The 23179-nt window shown below is 39.4% G+C and overlaps 2 protein-coding genes across 5 annotated transcripts in view; both read right to left on the bottom strand.

Moving 5' to 3' along the window:
• LOC129747952 (homeobox protein 5) overlaps window positions 1–9565 on the bottom strand; it is a 338407-nt gene extending 328842 nt beyond the window's left edge. For 2 of the 4 annotated variants that reach the window (XM_055742382.1, XM_055742385.1), the window contains exon 1: window positions 7945–9565. The gene's annotated coding sequence lies outside the window, so the exon portion shown is untranslated. The remainder of the gene's footprint in view (window positions 1–7944) is intronic. The other 2 variants (XM_055742383.1, XM_055742384.1) reach the window with 2 other exon arrangements.
• Window positions 9566–10408: 843 nt separating this feature from the next.
• On the bottom strand, window positions 10409–11689 carry LOC129742283 (transcriptional regulatory protein AlgP-like). Its single transcript, XM_055734164.1, has one exon. The coding sequence runs from the start codon at window positions 11687–11689 to the stop codon at window positions 10409–10411; it is 1281 nt and encodes a 426-aa protein (XP_055590139.1).
• Window positions 11690–23179: the final 11490 nt, after the last annotated feature.

Below are 23179 nucleotides of genomic sequence, written 5' to 3'. Positions count from 1 at the left end.
TTTAGAACTGATTCAACAGTCTTTATGGAGGAAATTTACTTAGGCCAATGATTGATTTGATAGCAACAAGCCTAAACTGCCCATCGGCACGAATACTGAGAAGAAAAAAGCAATATATGAATATCTTTTGCGATTCTACCTTACGGTGACCATCTCACCCGACTTTCCCCTTGCTATAAGAGCCCATCCCAATTATGAATTGGGAAAGAGCAAAATTTTGGAGCAGTGCACGTTGTACACGTTGTTGCCAAAGCCATACTGACTGAGACAAACCCACAAATTTTGATTTTCTACTCAAACTGACCCTCTTCAAAACGCTAATATACGGTGCGTCCGAAAATCGCCGTTCCAGCAAAACTTTTATTGAAAATCGTTACACCTTGTACGGAGAAAATAGTATCCGATCGGAATGCTAAACGAAGAAATTCCTCGTTTTATTCACCTTTAATGGAGCCCATTCGAGTCACACATTTAATAAATCTTTCTCCATCATTATTCTCCGATATCGGCACATGCTCATATAGATTCGACTGGTCAGTCACTTGCATATCATCGTCATTCGAACGGGACAGTTCAGCGCGAACTCTACCGTCTCCCGTGTTGTTGTTTTTCTGGTGTGTTCTTCACACAAATTCGGCAGGATGATGATGTCAATAATAAAATAAAAATTAATAAGCGTTTAATGGTGGGCACAATTTGGATGGATACGGCACAGCTCAGAACCCTGTCACATTGTACTTGAACAGCACATCGCAGCAATGACCGACGACCGATGACGACGCTTGATCCAAACGGGCAACGAGTCATTGTAACGCCGCCGCCGCCCGGTCGATGCGCGTCCGATGACCTGTCACGCGTGTGCGCATGGTCGCGTCAAAGTGTGATGAGAGAGGGAGCAAATGGGAGGGGAAAATGAGTAGGTGATGCCTAATTGATGAAGGAAAAATCGAACATCTCAAACACAAGAAATTGTATTCGTGGACGTGCGCAACCTGCAGAAAGCTCCATAGAAATAAAATTTTACTTTTTCCACAACATAAGCTCATTGCCTAATTTTTAGCATTTCAGAATGACGTTTTTAGAGTATGATTCAACATCTCCTTAATTGTCGTTACTCAAAAAATTACAATTAAAATTGTATAAAATTCTCATATTCGAGTATGTCATTGTGTCATTATTCTCAAAGGTCTAATACTCTCGAAAAAAAGTACTTTCGAAAACGTAGGGCTAGACTTGGAAAAAAATGGTCCGGTGCAATAATAGGTGATGTAATCTGAATGCTATTTAGTTCCACAAACAAGCTTTAAGGCAGGATTATATTAATAACAAAATATCCTTTAAAATATCCTTCATTACCCATAAATCATAAGGAATGAGTTGGGCTTGTGATATAGCTCAGTTGGCAAGTCTGTTGCCTCCTGAGCCGATGTCCGCGAGTTCAAGCCCAAGAGTAAACATCGAACGCAGTTGTACCGAATAGTTTTTCAATAACGATCCGCCAACTGCAACGTTGATAAAGTCGCGAATGCCATAATGATGGTAAAACGACTATAATCGAAACAAAAAAAAAAGGAATGAGTTATATGATTTTTTTTATGAATCCAATTGGAAAACCGTTGTCTGTTGACAAAAAACTTAAATCATAAGAAAATCTTCATGAGATTGCGGGCTAAAATCCCACACAATGCACACAATCTCATTATTTCAACGAAATTTTAAAATTTTTGAGCATATTTTATGAAAATTTTGGGACAGTAATGGAATTTTTCATCGTATTTTCTATATTACTATACGTTTGATTGAAAACTGAAATTTGTGCAATTTAGAGCAGTCACAGTACATTTGAATTTTTTTGAGACAACAATAATCTAGTGTAAAATTTTCAATCCAGCATGAATTCTTGATTTAAGAGATCATTTTTTTCTGTGGCATGAAGGTTGGAAGGTTGAAAGTAAGCAATTTAAGAATCGATTATTATAATTTCAAAGAATATTGTGAACAGGAACCTTCTGTATACAATCTGAGTAGAATCTTTTCGATTACCAGAGAGGAAATAGGCTTGGAATCATGACGAATATTATTTTTATGATCGACTTTAGACTAAATTTTGTCAAATTTTGTATTAAATATCCGGGCAAACCCGGATAAAATCAGGCAATCTACAGATATAACGGTCTACAGATAGTGGACCTAATAGGTGGAGGAACTGACTTATCCGCAAACTCATTTTTAATTCAGCGACAAAACTCTTTCGCTAAAGAAAAAAATAGCGATTTGTGAAGGACAATGATTTTTATATCTGTAAGTAGAATGCATTACAATTATTATTTCTTAATATGATAGAAATGAATGGGACCGTAATATCACGAACTGGAAAAAAAGACCATTATTCGCGAATAACTACAATTAACTGATTTATCATACAAAACGGTCGAAGAAATCTTGATGGAAATAAGAAAAACTCCAAATAAAGCCATTACGAAACTTGAAAGTATTTAAATTCGATCTTAACAATCTCTTAGAACAGTGGTCGGCAACTTTTTGAGTCAAGAGACAAAAGCTTCAAATTTTCTAAATTTCAGAGTTTGAAAGAGTTACATTAACCCTCATCCGCATTAGGGTGTCATTTTGACACCATTGCAAGTTTGAAGACTTGTAACTTTTTTCAGAAGCTTCAAAATACAAAAATTTCTTCGGGGACCCTAAATGAATTCAAAAGTTCTTCAATATTGCATCTTTACTTTTTTTATGGACGAACCCTGGAAGCCTGGACAAAAAAACTCCCTTTTCCGACTTTTGGTGTCATTTTGACACCACAATAGTAAAATCTATTTAAGTCGTTTAAATTATTATGAACTGCATATAAAACTTATATCAATAGAAACCTTGTAATGTCAGTAAAATATGTTTAGAACATTATATACAGCTAAAGTTACAAGTTTTCTCGTTATTCAGCATGAATGAAAAAAAATCTGAAAAAACATGCCTCACGAAAACTGCTGTAGTTCATATGTTACACGTCCAAAAAAATATTTGCCTTATGCATACGAAAGCTGAAGTTAATGCCTACATCATGAAGACAAGAAATATTTTTTTTATTTTTTTTTAATGAAATGGTCACAAAAAGTTCAAAAAAATGGTCTAAAAAACCTACTTTTCATTCGATTGCTAGTAAATACTGTTTGGGCGATGGTAGAGTTTTGAAAAAAATATGACTACGAAATGTATTAAAATTCCAACATTTTGCTATCTTCAGATTTTTGATGCAACAAAAATTGAATTTACTGGAATTTTTCAAAGTTCACTACTTTGCGCGGTTTTTTTTTCCAAATTGAAATTTCATCTGTTTTTGTGGTCCACCATCAGGTTGTACCCGGATTATCCTTGCTTTTACTTTGTTTGGACCAACCAAGAGTATATTCATTGGAAAGCACATTTAATCTACATTCTAGTGAGGTGCTGCAATTCACGCTGTGAGATTTCACAAAAATATGAAAATTGTAAACGTAAAATCATTCCTGAATTTCTAGAACTACAAGCACCTCGTCCAGCAAAACGTGTTTGTTTGCTCTCCGAGTAGGTACGGTGGGTGGTGATTCGGGCAGAGAGCGAAGCCGACAGACGAAATAACGATGCGTGTCGTGCATTTCTTCGACCACATGCATTGCTTGGACCACAAAAACAGATGAAATTTCAATTTGTAAAAAAATCGCGCAAAGTAGTGAACTTTGAAAAATTCCAGTAAATTCAATTTTTGTTGCATCAAATATCTAAAGACAGCAAAATGTTGGAATTTTAATACATTTTGTAGTCATATTTTTTCAAAACTCTACCATCGCCCAAACAGTATTTACTAGCAATCGAATGAAAAGTAGGTTTTTTAGACCACTTTTTTGAACTTTTTGTGACCATTTCATTAAAAAAAAATTTAAAAAATATTTCTTGTCTTCATGATGTAGGCATTAACTTCAGCTTTCATATGCATAAGGCAAATATTTTTTTGGACGTGTAACATATGAACTACAGCAGTTTTCGTGAGGCATGTTTTTTCGGATTTTTTTTTCTTTCATGCTGAATAACGAGAAAACTAGTGACTTTAGCTATATATAATGTTCTAAACATATTTTACTGACATTACAAGGTTTCTTTTAATGTAAGTTTTGTTTAAATCGGTTTAACACGCCAAAAGTTATAACGATTTGAGCTTGTGGTGTCAAATTGACACCACAAGTGCTGATTAGGGTAATGAAATCTAATGCGGATGAGGGTTAATGATTTTATGTTTTTGTTTTAAATGAAATACAAACAAAATATATGAATGATTAATGAACATCAGTTTTGCAGAAATAGCTTTTAAACCATTTAATTTGGTCTAATTCATGTATATTTTTTGTAAATCTATATCTGATTACCATTAAGTAAATGGATACTCATCTGGATATTCATGGTTTGATTTTATTCCAATTTTAACGAGTTGACAAATATCTAGTCAAGAAAATTTCAAACCCATATCAAGTTTAAATGAATACTTTGTATGATGTTAAAGTAAAATATTTGAACATATTAAGAATACCATACGAACTCTAAAACATGTCCTTTTTTCACGCGAGAAATGGGCATACTTTTTCAGTAGAAATTTATTTTGTAGATGCATATTTTTTTCGAGTTTATGAAGTTTGGGTTCCACATATTACACAAGAATTACGAAAGAAATACAACTCACAATAATTAACTATCCTGTTAACAAAAAGGCATGTTTCAGTTGTAATTAAAAGTGGGCACGAAAAACGCCTTCAAGTATGCAATAAATGCCAAATGGCAATCAATATTCACAAAAGCAAATTGCGTCAATGCCTCGTATAAATCAAATAATTGTTTGTTTTGAGGATGCGTGTCTATGAGAAAAAATTTATGAAGGATTTTTGTGATTTGTCAGCTTTTGCGTGTTAGCCATGTTTGGTGTGGTTCCCGACTTTTCGATTTTCAATAGTTGAATATTTCTAAAGAAAATTGATAGTTTTCATGTAACCAATTCCAACAAATTGGCAGTAGCATTTGAATTAGTTAAAATATCTTGCTTTTTTGATTAATATTAATAACGTTTCTTCTTATCATTTTGTTTTAAGTTTTTTTTTCCTACGTACTCTTTTTGGCGTTGCAGGACCCTAATATAAACATTTATAATTTCTTCGGCAAAGGAAAGCTTAAAAACTAAAAAAGTAAAGGGAAATAAATTTTCTTGAAACTAACAAGGTTTTTTATGATACTCTCAAGATTAAGCATATCCTTTCCAAAATCTAAAAGTATGAGGTTAAATTCAACTGAAATTTATGCAACCGAAAATTTTAATCTTCAAAAATTATGCTCCCGACTACTGCGAGAATTGTATGCATCTGGAAAATTCAAAAATCTAAGTTATGTCACATGTGGTTTCTAGTATTGTGCGTCCAATTGAATGAAGAATGAAATTCAATACATTGAAGATTATTCATCAATGCCTGTTAAAGCTTAGATTACTGAAAAAAAATCTGAGGTTTTACCAATATAAATCTAGAAAAATGTGATTTTGTAGTCTTTATTGAAAATTCGCGATAAAGACTAAGAAATATTTAAAAAAAATAAAAAAGTTGAAGAATACTTTTTAAGTTTTGAAACATAAAATAAATAAAAATAACCGGTGTAAAGCTGTTTGGGTCAAAATGACCTGAAGCGCAAACATCTTTATCATCATTCCAATATACTGAAGAACTGGGAATTTTGACAGACCAAGTATGTTCTATGAAAATAATGATCAAATTAACGACAAAAATTTAAATTTAAGTTTTAAAAATCGGTTCATTAGGAATACAGCTAAGCAAAGCCAAAATTGGATGTCGATTTTTTAAGTAAGTTTTTTTCTACCGGAAGATCTGAGATAACGGTCAAAACTTTCATTGGACCCCAACATGTCTATTGTCTATACATAGATAGATGGATTCTTGACGATTTAAAACATCAACGAAACTCTTAAATAAAGAAAAGTTGTCAGGAGTTATAAGTATTTTAAAAATAGAATTGATTTTTCGGACTTTTTACTTTCTGAACCAGTTTCTGATAACCTGGTAATATATATCGACTTTGTTTTTAAATGTTGAGTAATTAGAATAAATAACCTACTCAATGAATACAATTTCATCCAAATCGGTTAACATTTACAGCCACGAGAACGAAATCAAACCACTACACAAATTTCCCCGAAACGGATATTTAGCGAACGGCTTTGAAAGGTTACATCGTTGGTGATTAACTCTTAATCAAAAATTTAAAAAAATATTTCCGTTACTGAAACTTCGTTGAAAATTTCTGTGATTTTGGTAAACATTGGCTGCAGGCATCACACTTGAAATTTCATGTGTGATCAAAGGTGTAAAGGTAAATTGTGTTATAAATTACAAATATTTTGCCTGTGATGAGGTTTTCAAATATATTTTCAGAATAGAAATTTTCTTCCATTTATTCTCACTGCTAATTAGATTTTGAAAAACCTGTCGAACTTTTATTTGTAGTTTTCAATTCTCAGTTTGGAACTTTGTATAACAGTTTCATGTATCCATTCACTTTTTAACAAGTTATTAATCAAGTAAGCTTCCCTGATTTTAAATGACTAACTTGACAGATTCGGCTGATTTACTCTGATTGCTTAATCTTAATTAAATTATTTTTATTTATTTTGGCCAAGAATCATACTACACTTTGTACAAGTTGAGCTAAATTTTCAAAGCCGTCGGAATTTTAAGAAATGCAAAATATTATTCATGTTAAATATTCTCGCGGGTAGTTTCTGTCTGAAATTCTATCTTAATTGCAAATTCCATAACCAAAGACATCGATCATTGATTGATTTTAAATATTGTCAAGAAAACTAGATGCTGACGATTCCGCAATGGCGACCGTCAAAAATAGAATTCACGAGTTGCAAAAAGATCGCAAATTTGTTTTTGAATAGCTTGACGAGCTTATTTATCAGAAGGAAAACGAAACAAAATGTCAACAAGGGTAAAGTGAAAAATTTCTTAGTAAATCTGCTGGTAAATTCAAAATTTAAAACTTTAGGGACAACAGTAATTGAATGTATATTTTTGTTCTGATGAATATATTCGAATAGATGTTAAACATTAGCTGCCTAAATAACCTTGAAAAACGAGGCATCATTAAAGCGTCATTTATAATTATTGAAGTGAGATCCAAGTGATTCGATTATCACGATTTCAATCCAATTGAAAATGGGTTAATATTTAATTTTTTTATTTGAAACAAATATGGTGACAAGATCGTAATAAAATTAGGTGTTGATAAAATCGGGGGCAGTCAAAATCTGGGCGTGTCGAAATCGCATACACAAACACAAATTTCACTCACTGTAGTTGAAAACCTGGTTCGATTCATCGTAGAAAGCATCTTCTTTGGAAAAAATACTCCATTTTCTGTATTTTTAGAACTGACAGGAAAAGTCGTGTATTGTATTGATCTATTTTCAAAAATTTATTTCTAGTAACAAATATAAATGACTCAACATTTCGTTATGCGTTTTGTGAATGCAAAACATCTAATAACTTTTAACGTTTGTACCATTAATCCTAGAAGCTTATAAGCTATTTGAGACTATGTTCTAAATAGGGAGCAAAGATAGTCTTTTTTGGTTTCAAATGCCGAAACCGAGAATTCCTCGGCGATCAAGATATATGGGAACGCCAACCATCGTGATCAATGACAATTTACCGCAGACAAATGTCAACATTCCGAGAGCGTTGGCTCAGAAACACGATCAAGTCACATTTCCATGAAGCAATAGTTTGATAATGTAAGGATAGTAGTTAGCGTCGTTGTTTTAACTGATTAAAAATGGTAAGATTTAAAATTTAAAAATAAAATTGAATTTTTCGCACAAAAGTAAAAAATACTTACTTAGTTGTTATTATCACCGACGCGTCGTCGCCACGTTAAATAATTCAGCTGTTGGACAGACCAGGACAGTCAATCGGACGTTATTGTTTTATTTGCATTTATACGGTCCAGGTCTAGCACCAGCACACCTTTTTCAATCACCGCGCCGGATATGTCACGTATCCAATATCCATTTGTAGGGGGAGGGCAGGCGACAGAATTGGTAGTTGATTCGGGGAAAAAAATCACCGATACACTGGCTGAATGATCTCCGAACTTTGAAAAATTGCAGCAAGTGCGATATCAGCAGCGACGTGATATTAATTTCAGTTGCTTTCCACCTTTCAACTTCTGCCCACTCAACCACTCTCCTTTAGTCGCGATAGGTCTTATTCAGTAGCACTTTTGCTCGATTCTTTTTGATGATCTTTCCAAAGTGCCATCACAAACCGTCATCTCAGGTTCATGTGGGTTTAGAATTCTGCTCTAGGTGTATATTTTCAAGAATATGTGCAGTACACCTTTCGCATGCTCACTCGAAAACTCGAAACCGATGTAACATTTAAACTTATAAATGGTTTGACATTTCAAGTGACTTAAGTCAAAATGTCACACAGCGAGCTGTTTTTTCCTTTGCTCGCGCTCTGCGTTTAGTGCTTCCACATTAAGCCGACACAACTATAGATAGGCTTAGCCGACACTCACACACCGGGTTAGGACAAATAATAATATAATAGCGATATTCTTCTTGGCCGAGCCAGAGACACACATAGAACTACACAGAACGCCTCGTGGTTGGAATCACTTGAACTCGTTCACAACTATTTGTTTTCCTCGTTTTTTTTGCCTCTAATTCATTTTTTCTTCACTCCCATAGACCGCAAACACTTGGAGCAGCAGACCTTTGGGGTTGGTTCTCTGAACTTGTCTGACCGGGCGGCGTCGCCGTTGCTGATGTGGTATGTTGTGCTGTATTGTATACCGACAGAATAGAATACAACAAACGAACGACTTAATCCATATTCGTTACGACAGCAATAATTGTCATTATAAATATTTCTACTCGTAAATATAGCGAAACCACAACGACTAAACACGGGCACTATCAGAGGCGGGGGCAAAAAAATCAACAACAACGTCAACAACAGAAAAAAGTACAATTGGCTACGTTTGTGTCTTATCGCAACGAAAAACCGCACATTCGTCGCATCGCCCGCGCGCGCACACACTTGAGCCTAGCCGAACACGTGTGCCTGATGCGCATCAACTCGCGTCGAAGGTAAAAGGTCAAAGAGCTGCAACTCAGAGCCCTTTTCGAGCCGACCTCATCATACGGAACACACAACAAAAATCACGAGCGATTCGACAGTTCCACGCGTGGGAGTCCCGGGCGGAAAATAGTCACTCGCCACCCACAACAACACCTAGTTCCACGCATATAGAAACAAACGAAAAAACCACACTGACAACGTGTTCTGTTGTACCTGATGATCCAAGAACACTCAAAGGGTTCGGGGAAATTGTCACCTAAACCCTTCCGTCCAACCGGCGAATCAAACTACAAAACAAAACAATTCTTCCCCCAAGAATTCTAATAAAACCTTCAACGTCTGGCGCTGCCGTTCTGTTCCGAACACCACAAACACCGAAAGCTGACTGATTCACTTGACTCCGGTGAAAATGCTAAAACAACAAACCGCTGCCGCGCGCCGCCAACGACGACGATGTGTTATGTTGATTTTTTTTTTCTGCTTCCAATCCAACCCAACTCTGCCCTCCCGGCCGGTCCAATCCAAACCAGACCAGACGGGCAGGTAGACCTATCTTCCTTCTTCGATCACTCCTTCGCTCTCTCGGAGCATTGAGGAAACTCGTTCCAACTCACGTTCAAAACATTTTCTCTCACTCTCAAGGGGGAAGCGCTCGCGGAAATAAACTACCGACTGGCTCCCCTTTTCCCTGACGTCGCTCCCCAGGTCCAAGTTTCCGTATACCCTAACTCTCTGAGAGAACGCTTACAATATGGCTCAAAGAACCTACGTGTGCACTGTTTGTGTTTGATATTCGACGGTACGGCCCTGCCGTCATATCATCTGTTGACCTGTCCCGCGCGGTCACAGCGGTCAGTCTTAGAATAGAAAAAAACTGATCAAGAATCAGAGGGGGAAATAAACGTGGACGATCAAGGTGGTTCAATTGAGTTACAGTAGGTGATATGTGCGCCTAAGGAAAACTTACGTACTGCAGGCTCAAATTGTTTCCGGAAATTACCGGAACTTCAAACAGTATATTTGAGCCCGCACTACTTAAACGGCTAAACCATTGTGTACGAAACCGATTGGTTGTTGTAACCACGGCAGAAAATCTCCTGCTCCTGCTGCAGCTGGTGCCGCCCCTGCTACTCCTCCTCCTTGCCTGCGGCGGCAAGAACGGCGGAAGGAACTGTGACAGAAACGGCGGCATGAACGATGGCAGGAATGGCTTTTTAAACAATGGCTGAAACGATGACCGGAATGACGGCAGGAAGGGCGGCAGGAACGGCGACAGGAACGGCGGCAGGAACGGTGGCAGGAACGGTGGCAGGAACGGCGGAAGGAATGGCGGCTGGAACGGTGGCTGGAACGGCGGCAAGAACGGCAGCAGGAACGGCGACAGCAACGGCGGTAAGAACGGCGGCAGGAACGACGGCAGGAACGGTGGCCGGAACGGCGGCTGGAACGGCGGCAGAAACGGCGGCAGGAACGGCGGCAGGAACGGCGGCAGGAACGGCGGCAGGAACGGCGGCAGGTACGGCGGCAGGAACGGCGGCAGGAACGGCGGCAGGAACGGTGGCAGGAACGGCGGTAGGAACGGTGGCAGGAACGGCGGCTGGAACGGTGGCTTGAACGGTGGCTGGAACGGCGGCAGAAACGGCAGCAGGAACGGCGGCAGGAACGGCGGCAGGAACGGCGGCAGGAACGGCGGCAGGAACGGCGGCAGGAACGGAGGCAGGTACGGTGGCAGGAACGGCAGCAGGAGCGGCGGCAGGAACGGTGGCAGAAACAGCGGCAGGAACGGCGGCCGGAACGGCGGCTGGAACGGCAGCAGGAATGGCGGCAGGAACGGCGGCAGGAACGGCGGCAGGTACGGCGGCAGGAACGGCAGCAGGAACGGCGGCAGGAACGGCGGCAGGAACGGCGGCAGGAACGGCGGCAGGAACGGCGGCAGGAACGGCGGCAGGAACGGCGGCAGGAACGGCGGCAGGAACGGCGGCAGGAACGGCGGCAGGAACGGCGGCAGGAACGGCGGCAGGAACGGTGGCTGGAAGGGCGGAGGAAACGTTGGCAGAAACAATGGTAGGAACGGCGGCAGGAACGGCGGCAGGAACGGCGGCAGGAACGGCGGCTGGAAGGGCGCCGGAAACGTTGGCAGAAACGGCGGTAGGAACGGCGGCAGGAACGGCGGCTGGAACGGTGGCTGGAATGGTGGCTAGAACTGTGGCAGAAACGGCGGCAGAAACGGCGGCAGAGACGGCGGTACGAACGGCAGTAGTTGAGATGGCAGGATCGATGGCGAGAACGATGGCTGTAACGGCGACAGGAACGGTGGAAAGAACGGCGACAGGAACCGTGAATTTACTGCGGTTCAAAAGCAAGCAATTGATATCGCACCAGTGAGCAAAAGTGGTGAATTGCTGTTGCAGGATGTTGATGTCGTCTTGGCCGTTTATGGTGTGAAAAAGTTCCAGGTCATCTACACATGCAAGCGAGGAGCGAGAGTATATCATTAAAATAGATCACGAAAATGATCGGTCCCAAATGACTTCCTTGGGGCACTCCAGAAAAGGCAACGAACTGTCTAGAAAAGGATTTACCCGTACGAACGGATAACTTTAGTCCCATTAAGTAGCTCCAGAACCGATCTAGTAGGGAACCACAGAAGCCTAAACGTTCGAGCTTTGCGATTGCAATATCGTGGTTCACCTTATCGCACGTCGAAGAGAGATGTGTGTAAATGGCGTCTGGTTGAGTTTTCTTGGCAAAGCAGTTCTGCACGAACGATGTAAAACTCAGTAGGTTTGTAGTCGTGGATCGTTTAAGCATGAACCCGAGCTGATCGTTGGAGAAGTGATGCTTGCAAAATGCGCAAATTAGATCCAAAACAACCAGTTCAATCAGTTTGGCGATCGCGCGTAAAGCGGAGATTCCGCGGTAGTTGCATCTCTCTAATCTCCCTTTTTGTGGACAGAAAACATGTGAGCTTCTTTCCACAATGTGGGAAAGATTCCGCAGTCCAGCGATGATTGAAAAATATGTCTGATGGGTGTCAGCGGAGATGGCATAAAACGCTTGAAAAAAGTAGCTGGTAAACCCGCAGAAGATGTCTTTTTTAGCTTAGCTGTCGCTTTTAGGATGGCTGCATCGTCGACTCGAATACCATTCAAAGATTACTCTGGAGGTGATATATTTCCGACAACCCTGGTCAGTTGCTCCAAGGAACTCCCCAGTTGTGAAAATACTAGAAAATTTCTCGGCAAAAAGTTCACAAATTTCTGGGTCAGAATTCGCTGTGTCGCTGTCAAGGAACATGTATGACGGAAGCCTTGGTTTTTTCCATTGATTTTTTACGTGCTTCCAAAAAGATTTCGGACTGGTCTTGAAATTCCTTTATAACCGATTTAGATAATTTAAGAAGCTACGCTTACTGACTTTTTTATAGCAGAGTTTAGTTTGCGGTATTCTCCCTTAGTGTAAGGGGATTTGTGCTTGTTGGAGTTTCGGAGTGCACGTTTCTTGGCCGTTTACAGTTGCTGCAGTTCTTTAGTGACCCAGGGAGTCCGCAGATTTGTAGCCACCCTACGTCCCGGAACATGGCGATCAATAGTGTAGTTGAGAATGTTCGAAAATGTCTCAGCAGCTACGTTTGGATCAGAAGTATCGAACTCAACTTCCCATTCGATGGACTCAAGGACGAGAAAGATAGCCTCTAAATTCACGTTCTTGAAGTCTTTATAGATGCCGTTCCCTTCACTGGAGCATATATCCTTGCGGCATAGAGAGAGACCACTAAGGCTGGGTGATGTGGAACATCATTGACAAGGGGAGCGGGAGCTAAGTCAATCGTTGGAGTCCTGAAACCTTCGTTAACAAAACAGGGGTCGAGCATACGTCCGTTTTCATTTTCGATATTATTTATCTGACGTAAAGTCGCTGTACTCAGGGCGTCTTAGTATACGCTAGAAGATGCCGGGAACGAAGAACGCACAGGATCTGGAAACAGAAAGCCACTTCGAGAGGATCACCATTTTAGGCCGGGCATGTTGAAGTCGCCAATGACGAGTATGTCACCCTCAGGAGAGCAATAAGTGCTGACAAGGTCGCCGCTAACCTTAGATAGAGTTTCTTATTACCGAGGTCAATGCGGGTCCAAAGAAGCTCCCGATCGTCCCAGGAAACGTCTACGATAAGCAAAGCCGGCAGTTTAGATCTAACGGCAAGTAACACTCCACCACCAGTAAGTTTTTTGCTGTTAAGGGGGCTACCCAGTGAACATATTGGTCTGTATATTTCAGTTGTTTCTGAGATATACACACTTTTGTACAATCTGGAAAAGTTATATAGAATATTCTATATGAGCCTGTACCAAAGTGGAGGCAATATACGGACCAAATTTTGCTCACCTTGAAAATATAAAACTTTGTATTGCGTTTTCAACAACTTGATAGCAACTTTGCTTTGCACAAAATCTTAGGATTGTACAACTTACAAATTTCTATTGCCTATCTTACAATTTGATTACAATTTCCATTTGCAGGTAGCCTGAGGTTTGCACAACTTTCTTCACCATTTAATACAATTTATTATTACTGTATCCCAAAGCAATTATATTTTTCCCTAATTACGATTTTTCTATGAATCGCCGTGAACATAAATACAATAGAATTTAATGTTTACTGCAAAAAAAATGAACAATATACAACTTCATCTATACCTTCCCTCAGTCTCGAACTCACAACGTTCCGATCCCTGTCCTTCGATACTTTATCGGCACCATTTCATGTTGATACATACAAGCAAATTTGTTCATGTACAGTTGAAAGTGCCGTTGAAAATTCAGTTGATCGTATAAAATACCACTGACTGCATCATTTCGGACTTCAAATCTATTTATAGATGCCGTTTTTTGATATACAACTTTAAACTCTCATGGACGATTCTATTACAATCAATAATTGTATTCAGTGCTGTGCGATCTTAGCTAGCTATTTACTGTACTGTTAAACAATTCGAAAATCTGCAGATTGTTTAAATTCCATTATACGATGTTCTTACAATTACTGTACGACCTTTCATGGAAATAATATATCATCATAGATCGCAAGCATGAAAGATTGCTTAGTGGGATGGGATTAAATATTAAGCTTTACACAACTCTACTGTGACTCATAACAACTTTATTGATCTTTCTATATGATTAACAAAATGTTATCGTACATAATGAACTATACAAACCAGAAACGATAAAATATAACTTGGTTTAGCTACAACATGGTGTTTATATAATTCCAATCTAAACTGGATGCTTACACAATCTTAAATTAACACGATTTTACGATTTCTGGTTATCTGAATCGTTTATCTCAAAACCGGATTTATTGAAGCGTTGCCTGTGTTTTAACAAACGCCGACTGTATGTGCCACTTTTTTCATTTTTATAATTTTTTCTTAATTAAAACTACCTTCATTTTTGCAACAAAATTCGTCAAGGATATCCAATTTTGCAATTGTTGACATAAGATGAAAAGCATAGGAATTGCATTATTAACAATTATTTACCGATTAAGTTTATATCAATAAGCGACTTTGAATGACATGTACGAATAGATTGTTTAAATTCCATTATACGATGTTCTCACAATTACTGTACGACCTTTCATGGATCATCATATCATCATAGATCGCAAGCATGGAAGATTGCTTAATTGTACAGTGGGATTAAATATTGATCTTTACACAATTCTACTGTGATTCAAAACAACTCTATTGATCTTTCTATACGATCAACAAAATGTTATTTTTTTATTTATTTATTACAAATCAACGGAACACATATTGGTCCAAATGATGACTTAAAATTAATATAAAAAAGTACTAAGTCTAATTACAGGGTTCTCAATACACTTAAAACTTTACTACGGAAAACACCTCTCGAAACGTCGAAGTCGAAGTGCTCGGAAAAACGGTTGAATGTTTTCATTAAACCGATGATAGCGCTATTAGCTCCATAATTATTCGAACGAATGGGAACATACAATCGAAGATCTTGATTTCTAAGTCCACGGGGTCGCACACTTAGAGGAATGGCTTCTAGGAGCGTGGGGCAGTCAATTCGCGATGTCAAGAGATCGGCGATGAAGGAAGCTCGTGTTGCGTTTCTGCGGGCTTGAAGAGTGTCAATGTCTATGAGACGGCATCGATGTTCATAGCTTGGCAAGTGAAACGGGTCTTGCCAAGGCAGGTGTCTAAGGGCGAATCGCTGGAAGCGCCGCTGTATAGCCTCAATCCGTTCGGCCCCATTCTGGTAGTATGGACACCAAACAGCTGATGCATATTCAAGGATAGAGCGAACAATACTGCAATACAAACTTTTCAGGCAATACACATCCTTGAAGTCCTTGGACACTCGAAATAAGAATCCAAGACTTCTCGAGGCTTTGTCGACAACGTAGTTTGTGTGTGTCCTGTATTCCAGTTTCCGGTCTAGAATTACACCCAGATCATTGATGTGTTCTACGCGTGCGATTGGCTCATCTCCGAGGAAGTACTCAGCAGGAAAAGGCTGCCGCTTTCTTGAAAAGCTGATGACTGCACATTTACTGCGATTCAAAGGCCGGCAGTTTATATCACACCAGTGTGCGAAGAGGTTAAATTGATTTTGTAGGAAATCAATATCGTTCTGGCCGTTGATGTTGTAAAATAGTTTTAGGTCATCAGCATAACATAGCTTTGGGCCGTCAAGGAGTGAGAGCGCATCGTTGAAGTAGATTAAGAAGATAATCGGCCCTAAATGGCTTCCCTGAGGCACACCAGAAGAAGCAGAGAATTGTCTGGAGAAAGAGTCCTCCGTGCGAACTGCGAACGATCGCAACGAAACACTGCATAATTTGGGCTAACAATTTAACTGAAGAGGATCATAAAGGTTTCGGTAAAGGCAATGATATCGTAACATGAGCACTGAGCACGAAATAGCAAGCAAATAATCGACCAGGCAGGAATTGACACTGGAAAGGTAGATTCTATCACACGGAGAAGAATTGTCTATGATATCATTCTTGTCTGATAGCACAAGCTGGAGAACCCCTTCGCCACAGACGAACTCAGGACCGAGACGACTGTTGACGCTGGCAGGAAACAGCATGACTGAGTCGAAGGGCTCTGGGGTTTCCGTAGTTCCTTGTTCGTTGTGTTTCGGTGCTGGAGGCCCAGTAGAAAACGCTGGATTTCCGAGATTAGGAGTGTTTACCTGGATGCATCTGTCGGAAAGCGAAAACTGACTATGCGAAAAAGATGTTTTCGTCGTAACAGGGTATCTCCTTGCCTGTAAATGTGATCTAGAGAACCTCATCACCTCCAACGAACTCAGGGCATGACGACTGATGACGCAGGCAGGAAGCAGCGTGACTGAGTCGAAGGGCTCAGGGATATCCCAAGGGCTCAGATCGATGCGTCCTGGTGTCGAAACTCGAGAAGCAATTGAGGCACTTGTAGACGAGATGTGTTTAGGAAAACTTCGTAGGATCTGCGGTTAGGTGAAAATTCATCACAAAACAAGAATATTCTGGGGAAAAATTAATACTTGCCTGGATGACTATCGCATAAGTAGGCTGGAGAACCTCAGCGCCGCATTCCAACTCAGGGCAGGGACGGCTAAAGACGCTGGCTGAAAACAGCGCGACTGAGTCGAGAAGCTTTGAGGCCTCCCAAGTGCCAAGTTCGTTGCGTCAAAGTAGAGAAACCCTAGAAACGTAGGCTGATCCTCCCACAGCAGAAACACGGTCAAGAGATATACAGCAGAGAGCTAGAGTCTCGCCGTCGTTGTCAGTTGGAATGAAAACCATGTGATTCCCTTCAACCTTCAAACCTCTAAGAGGGTCTACTGTTTGGTATTATAGATTCTTTGTCGTATTTCACTTTTACACTAAGTTTTCGATTGGAAAAACATTTTTCATTAAATTCAATGTATTAATCAGATTTCAGAAAAAATAATATTTAAGACTACTTCATCAAGACAGAACTATCATTTTTCTTGCTCAATCTGATTTATGTTTCCAATTTTGATCGTGTAAATTTTCAGTAATTTAGCACTTTTCATTGAATTCGGAAATTCCAGGGATTTTTAAGCGTTTTCCGGGATTCGGGAATTCCCGAATTTTTATAATTCCCGGGAAATCCCGGAGAGGACACTCTAGCAGAAACGGTCACATTAACGGTGACTGGAACTACGACTGCATTGACTAGGTAACTGATTTGAAATATGTTACTCAAGAAAGTTTATATTAAAAAATTAAAAATTTCCAAATGAATATTCATGAATTTTTATTTTAGTTGAACCACCCTAGCCGCTTAACCGTGGCAGCAATTCTTTTGGAGCGAGGTCGACATCGATGAACTCTGAGCATTAACTATCGATAAGGCCCTCTGTCTGTGCTACGGTTGTTTCAAACAAGCGCGAGTTTTGTTATTTTCTCCCGTGCCTACGCTTTTTCCCTGTTCAAATCACACAATCGAACCATTGATAGAGAGCTGACCGAGTGTTAGCTCCCGTTTCAAAATTGTTCTAATTGAGTAAATACTTTACAGACCGCGCTCTCGGAGATGATACTCTTGATTGGGAAATTCTGACAACTCAATAACTTATTTATTTATGCAAGTCATGTCTAGAACAGTTGGCACTACTGTTTTATCTTTCAAATAATTTTAATTCACATCTTTGAAGTAAACCCGGATCAATCAATTCTGAAATTTGCCTTACCAAATAAAATAGCACTTCGTACATCAGCTTTCTACAATATTCAATCTAATTATCCCTACTCAAAACCTCCAAGAAGTATTAAACGCTTGCTTAAAAACGCCAAAACAGAACCTCAAAATTGAAGGTCATAAAAATATCGACCATCCATCTATAGCAGAACAAAAGTCATTCCGCCAATTCACGCCAGTCTCGGTTGAGTAGGTAGTCGAGTTTTGTTTGTTTCATTCCATACCCGAAAGTCACCGACATTTGCCCCGAAAGTTCATGTCTGAAAATATTTGCTCTTGTGTTCGTCCAGCCGCCGTTCTCCTCTTCTAGGCGACCGTCCATCCCCGGTAATGTTCTTCCAATGTGACCAATTGCTGCTATATGACTCCTCCACGCCAACAACGACGAATTCCGCCCGTCCGTACCCAGAAGCGAGCTGCCCATGCCGCAACAAAACCTACCATCGACGACATCATATTAACATACACCTAAAAAAAATACGATCCTCGAAATGTCGCGATCGTGCTCGAAACTGGCTGATCATCAACGACTTAGTCGTTCCTCTTAAGTTCTAAATACCCCCGCCCGCAAACAGCAACCTACTCTAAAAAGAGAGGAACGGCACAAGAGTTTGTTACTGGCTGGATGTCTTTCGCAAGACTCAATGAAACCACACAAACAAACTGCTGAGATTGCAAACTTGCTCCCAAACAACCGAAACCCCAATCTCGCCAGTGAGAAAAATCAAAATCAGCTGAGAGCGGCAAGAAACTTCCGACTCGGTGTGAACTGCGCTTCCTGTATCGATATTGGAGATTTTTTCTCTGAATGCAGCGCTGTTGGTTTCCAAATGCTCCGCGAGAACTAACAACTCCTTCCTTGGCTCAAAGGGCGATCCCCGATCCATCTTGAAAAGACCCATGTTGCCCATGTTTAAAAGGTGCCAGGGGCGAAGGCAAATTTTCGTTTACTCCATCAAGAAATATTTGAAACTGAATCATGCAGATTATCTAACAGTGGCGTACCATGGGTTGGATGCCAAAAAATAAATAATGGAATTAAAACTATTTTTTATGTAGGGTTAGTTGCCCTACTTTGGACCCTTTGAGCGATGGTTTTTAAATAATCATGATTTTCTCATAAATAGACGAGTGGTTTATATCTTTCAGGAAGTTTGTTAATAGTTCATGATCTTATCTGCAAGTTTCAATGAGAATTTTCAACACACGTTTCGCCGATGATCAAAATTTCCAACTTGGAACCTATTGTTCCTATGTTTGTACTGAACTAGTACCTTTCATTGGACCTAGAACTAAAATTCATATGAAAAGTATGATTTTTTGAAAATAAATGAAAGAATTAATTAAAAATGTAATCTTCAATCTTATAATATCATATAAAAGGATTACAGCATTTTAACGATTAAAATCACTTAAATTTTTTTATGATGATCTAAAACACTTTTACTTCCCGTCAGCTCTATAAGCTTAGCAATACATGAAACTTTAATGTATTAAATTACTTTTAGTTTATTTGCATAAAGTTGGCAATAAATCTTAAAAATGTTCAATACTGGCTCTGTATTATGTCCAAATTGAAAATTCGCATCTTTGTTGATTTGTTGGTGTCGTTACAATGTTTGGTGATGTAAGGTCTAAAAATAAAACATCGAAGTCGAAATTCTCCTATTTTTGGACCCATTGAAAATTTTCCGGGATTCCCATTGATTTAATTTTATTTTGGGGAAAATAGGTATGAAGGTACGAAAAATAGTATGGTTCATATTCTTCACAGTGAATGTATTTTCCCTTTAAACTTTGGCTTGGACAGTTAAAAACCGAGATTTTTCTTTATTCACTCTCATTTTTCAAAACGCGTCCCACTAATTGAGCTGTCTGATTTACCACTGATGAGAAGGTACATGTTTAAAAACGTTGAAAGTTTAATCAAAAAGAGATTTTATGGCAAAAATCGGTATTGTAGGATTCAGGAAGAATAAGAGCTCATTGTGTACATAGGCCTCTGCTAGAAAAATATAGTGTTGCAACAAATCGGCGAAAACTTAATGATAAGAAATAATTGCTCTTACATATATACTTGGTTTTCGGCTTTGAAATGGAAACATATGTATAAAACCACGAGAACACATTTTCTGTATTACCTGAATTATTTTATATTCTACTTAACGACATCCTGGCTGTTGCAGCAGCTTGCCAGATCCAGCCAGCACTTCACCGGACCTTTGTTGGACCGAATGAATGGCAAAACCCTCTTCTGGAGACATTCTTCTTCGTAAACATTTCCATTGATTGTGTCCCCAGTGATGAAAATCTTAGTCTTCTTCCCACAACTACAGATACCTTGCCAAATCATCAACTTACGAGCAAATTTATCTGCGAAAACAAACTTTAATCGACCCGCAACATTATCTTTACGCTTCGCAAGATAAAATTTGTTACCGGGTATTTGTCCAAAATCCATTTTGACGTAAGTTTCGTCGTCCATCAAAATGCATCCGTTGTACTTTGTCAACACTTTTTCGTACAACTTCCCTGCCCTGGTTTTGGCAACCAGGTTTTGTTGCATCGTCCTGTTGGGGTTTTTGCTTGCATGATACGACCGCAAGCCTTCTCGCAAACAAATTCGTCGAGCTGTACTGTGGTTCGTCTTGAACTTTTCGCCAAATCACGCAAGGAGATTCCAGGATTATTATGAACTGATCGAATTACCTTTGCTCGCAGCTTCCGGTCATATGTTCCACTTTTACGCCTGGTTGCTTTGCTCGATCCACCGTAAGGGTCTCTCGGTAACGTTGCAGCACCGAATTTACAGTCGATTTTGGATATTTCAGGAATTTCGCGATCTTTACCCCTGATCAAGTCGGTTTCTCTACGTGAGTGTGCAGAATTTTCTCTCGCCTTTCGCATTCCATCGTCGATAACTTTTGACTGACTGCTCCAATCTTGATGAAATTTTCACCACTAAGTAATTCTGTTATCTTATTTTAATCGCCGCCGGGATATATTCTTATTTAATTTTTGGCATTTCGGCGAGTTGTGAAAATTCAAGGTAGAATATTTAGAAAGAACATGAAAGTATTATAGGTGGAAAGATCAAAGCTAGACCACTAAGTAAACAAACCTTTCGGATCAAAACTAGGGGCGCTGCAGTAAATGTAAAGATGCGACCGGATTCATTGTGAAACAGACTTTATGCTGGCAAATGGTGGATAATTTGCAACACGAGGCCCCATAGTAGTCATATCATATCTTATTCACAACTCCTACCCGCGGTGCCGGCTGGGATGCGAGTAACCTAAGCGGAGATCGGGTACCCAGCCCCGGTGGATGCTTTGGTCGCATGCAGGCTGTGAAGGTGGCCGTATGCTTCTGTTCCCCAGGTCAGAGGCGGCGTGCAACAACAACCGAGCGTCTGTACTGCAGGTCAGGGGCGGCTCAAACAGCGTCTGAATCAATGAAATGCGGCTCTCGCCAGCTAAGTCCAAGATGGCAGCCCCATCGCGGGATAGGGACATTAGGCTAACAACCTACTGCTACCGATTCATTAACTTGTTACGGAATCCGAAAGAAATGACCGACCTGGAACTATGGCGACGACTTTTAGCATGAAAACACGGACACGAATTGGAACTTGGAACGTTTTAACCCTTGCCCAACAAGGCAAGCTGGCACAACTTGCTAAAGAAGCTAGCCGCCTCAAACTTGAAATTCTGGGACTGAGCGAAGTCCGTTTGCCTAACACTGGAGAACACAAGACATAGTCCGGGCAAGTCCTGCTTTACTCTGGCATACGAGGAGAACGTGCTACTCGGGAACGAGGAGTTGGTTTCCTCTTAAGTCCGCAGGCCTATGCGGCCGATAAACGAAAGAATAATCGCAGCCAGATTTAGAACGCGGGTTAGAAACCTTACAATCCCAAGTAACACAGATCAAGCCAATTGGCTTTTTTGAATTTTAATATTGTTTTATGAAGACTTTTCGATGGCATCCCATTTTTAAAACGGTTTTATTGTAACATAGGAAATGCTTCATTTATCGAGTGTTTTAAAAGAGCCCTGAAAGTTTTGCTAAAACTTGAATAAAACACTATCTTAAGAGTGTTGTAAAAAAGTTGCAAAAGTATTGCTAAAGATTCAATAAAACACATACTTTCCTGTTTTTATTAGAGCTTTGGTAAAGGTTTTAATAATGCGCTCAATGCGCTTTTAAAACTAGCGTTCAAGCCAAGTTGAAAAACTGATTTATTGGAACATTGGATGTAGGCATGATAAAACTAAGTGACAGATGATTTGACAATCGAGAAGAACGTATACACGCTTAAACTTTTTTTACCTCTTTTTGAGATAGCATAACCTGTTTTGAAAGGATTATCACTCAAAATTGAGAAAAACGTGCTATCAAAATGATATAAATTAACACAGATAAATTCATCTTAAAAATAAAAACAACTTTGTTGTATCCGCATTCAAATTTCAAAACAACCGCAAATCAGTCCACAATTCTCAGGGTTCGAATAAAAGCCCACTGTGAATAAACGGTTTTTGTGATTCGATAAGAATAAATGTATTAGAAAATTCATTTACAAGTACGGCTATTAAACTACTTATTTTATTTATCCTTCTCTGTCTCTCAATGCGAAGTTGATCTTTATTTACGTCATCCAATCCAGAACTAACAAAATTATTTTCAGATAAACCGTCCTTTAAAATTTCTGGAAGACTGCAGAAACCGGCTTCAACTCAGCAAAGACGGAGAAATTGAGTTTCATCACAAGCGAAAATGCTCATTCTAAATCAGCCTCAACAAGTTTCAGATGATGTATTCAGAATGAATACCACTAGCATTGGCCGATCATTGAAAATAACGATTTAATTAAAGCGTAAGGCAGTTCTGGTAATAGTAAGCAAAACATCCGAAGGACGTTTTAAAGAATCGTTTTATCGCTTCCAATTGTTTTCCCATACAACTGTTTTAACAGTTTTTAACTGTTTTACATAACCTAACTACAAATTAAAAATTCAATCATTTCGGAATTCACGATTCAGGCAATGTTTTTACAATTTCAATAATCGTTTGCTAAACGTTTTATTACGCTTCAAAAAATCATTTGGTTATAATCCTCATTTATGCGGGTTATTATTTAGCTTTGAGGCCAGGGTTTTGATGACAGAAAATGTTCTATTCCAAAATAGTTTGAGATTATTTGATAGCAATACCTATTTGTTATTTAAAGATGA

This window comes from Uranotaenia lowii, chromosome 2, assembly GCF_029784155.1.
Source record: "Uranotaenia lowii strain MFRU-FL chromosome 2, ASM2978415v1, whole genome shotgun sequence".
Taxonomy (NCBI): Eukaryota; Metazoa; Arthropoda; class Insecta; order Diptera; family Culicidae; genus Uranotaenia; species Uranotaenia lowii.
This window is presented reverse-complemented; position numbering and strand designations above follow the sequence as displayed.

Bases quoted from the DNA above. Each gene is read 5' to 3' on its own strand.
- LOC129742283 (XM_055734164.1), bottom strand. From the start codon at position 11,689: ATGATATACTCTCGCTCCTCGCTTGCATGTGTAGATGACCTGGAACTT.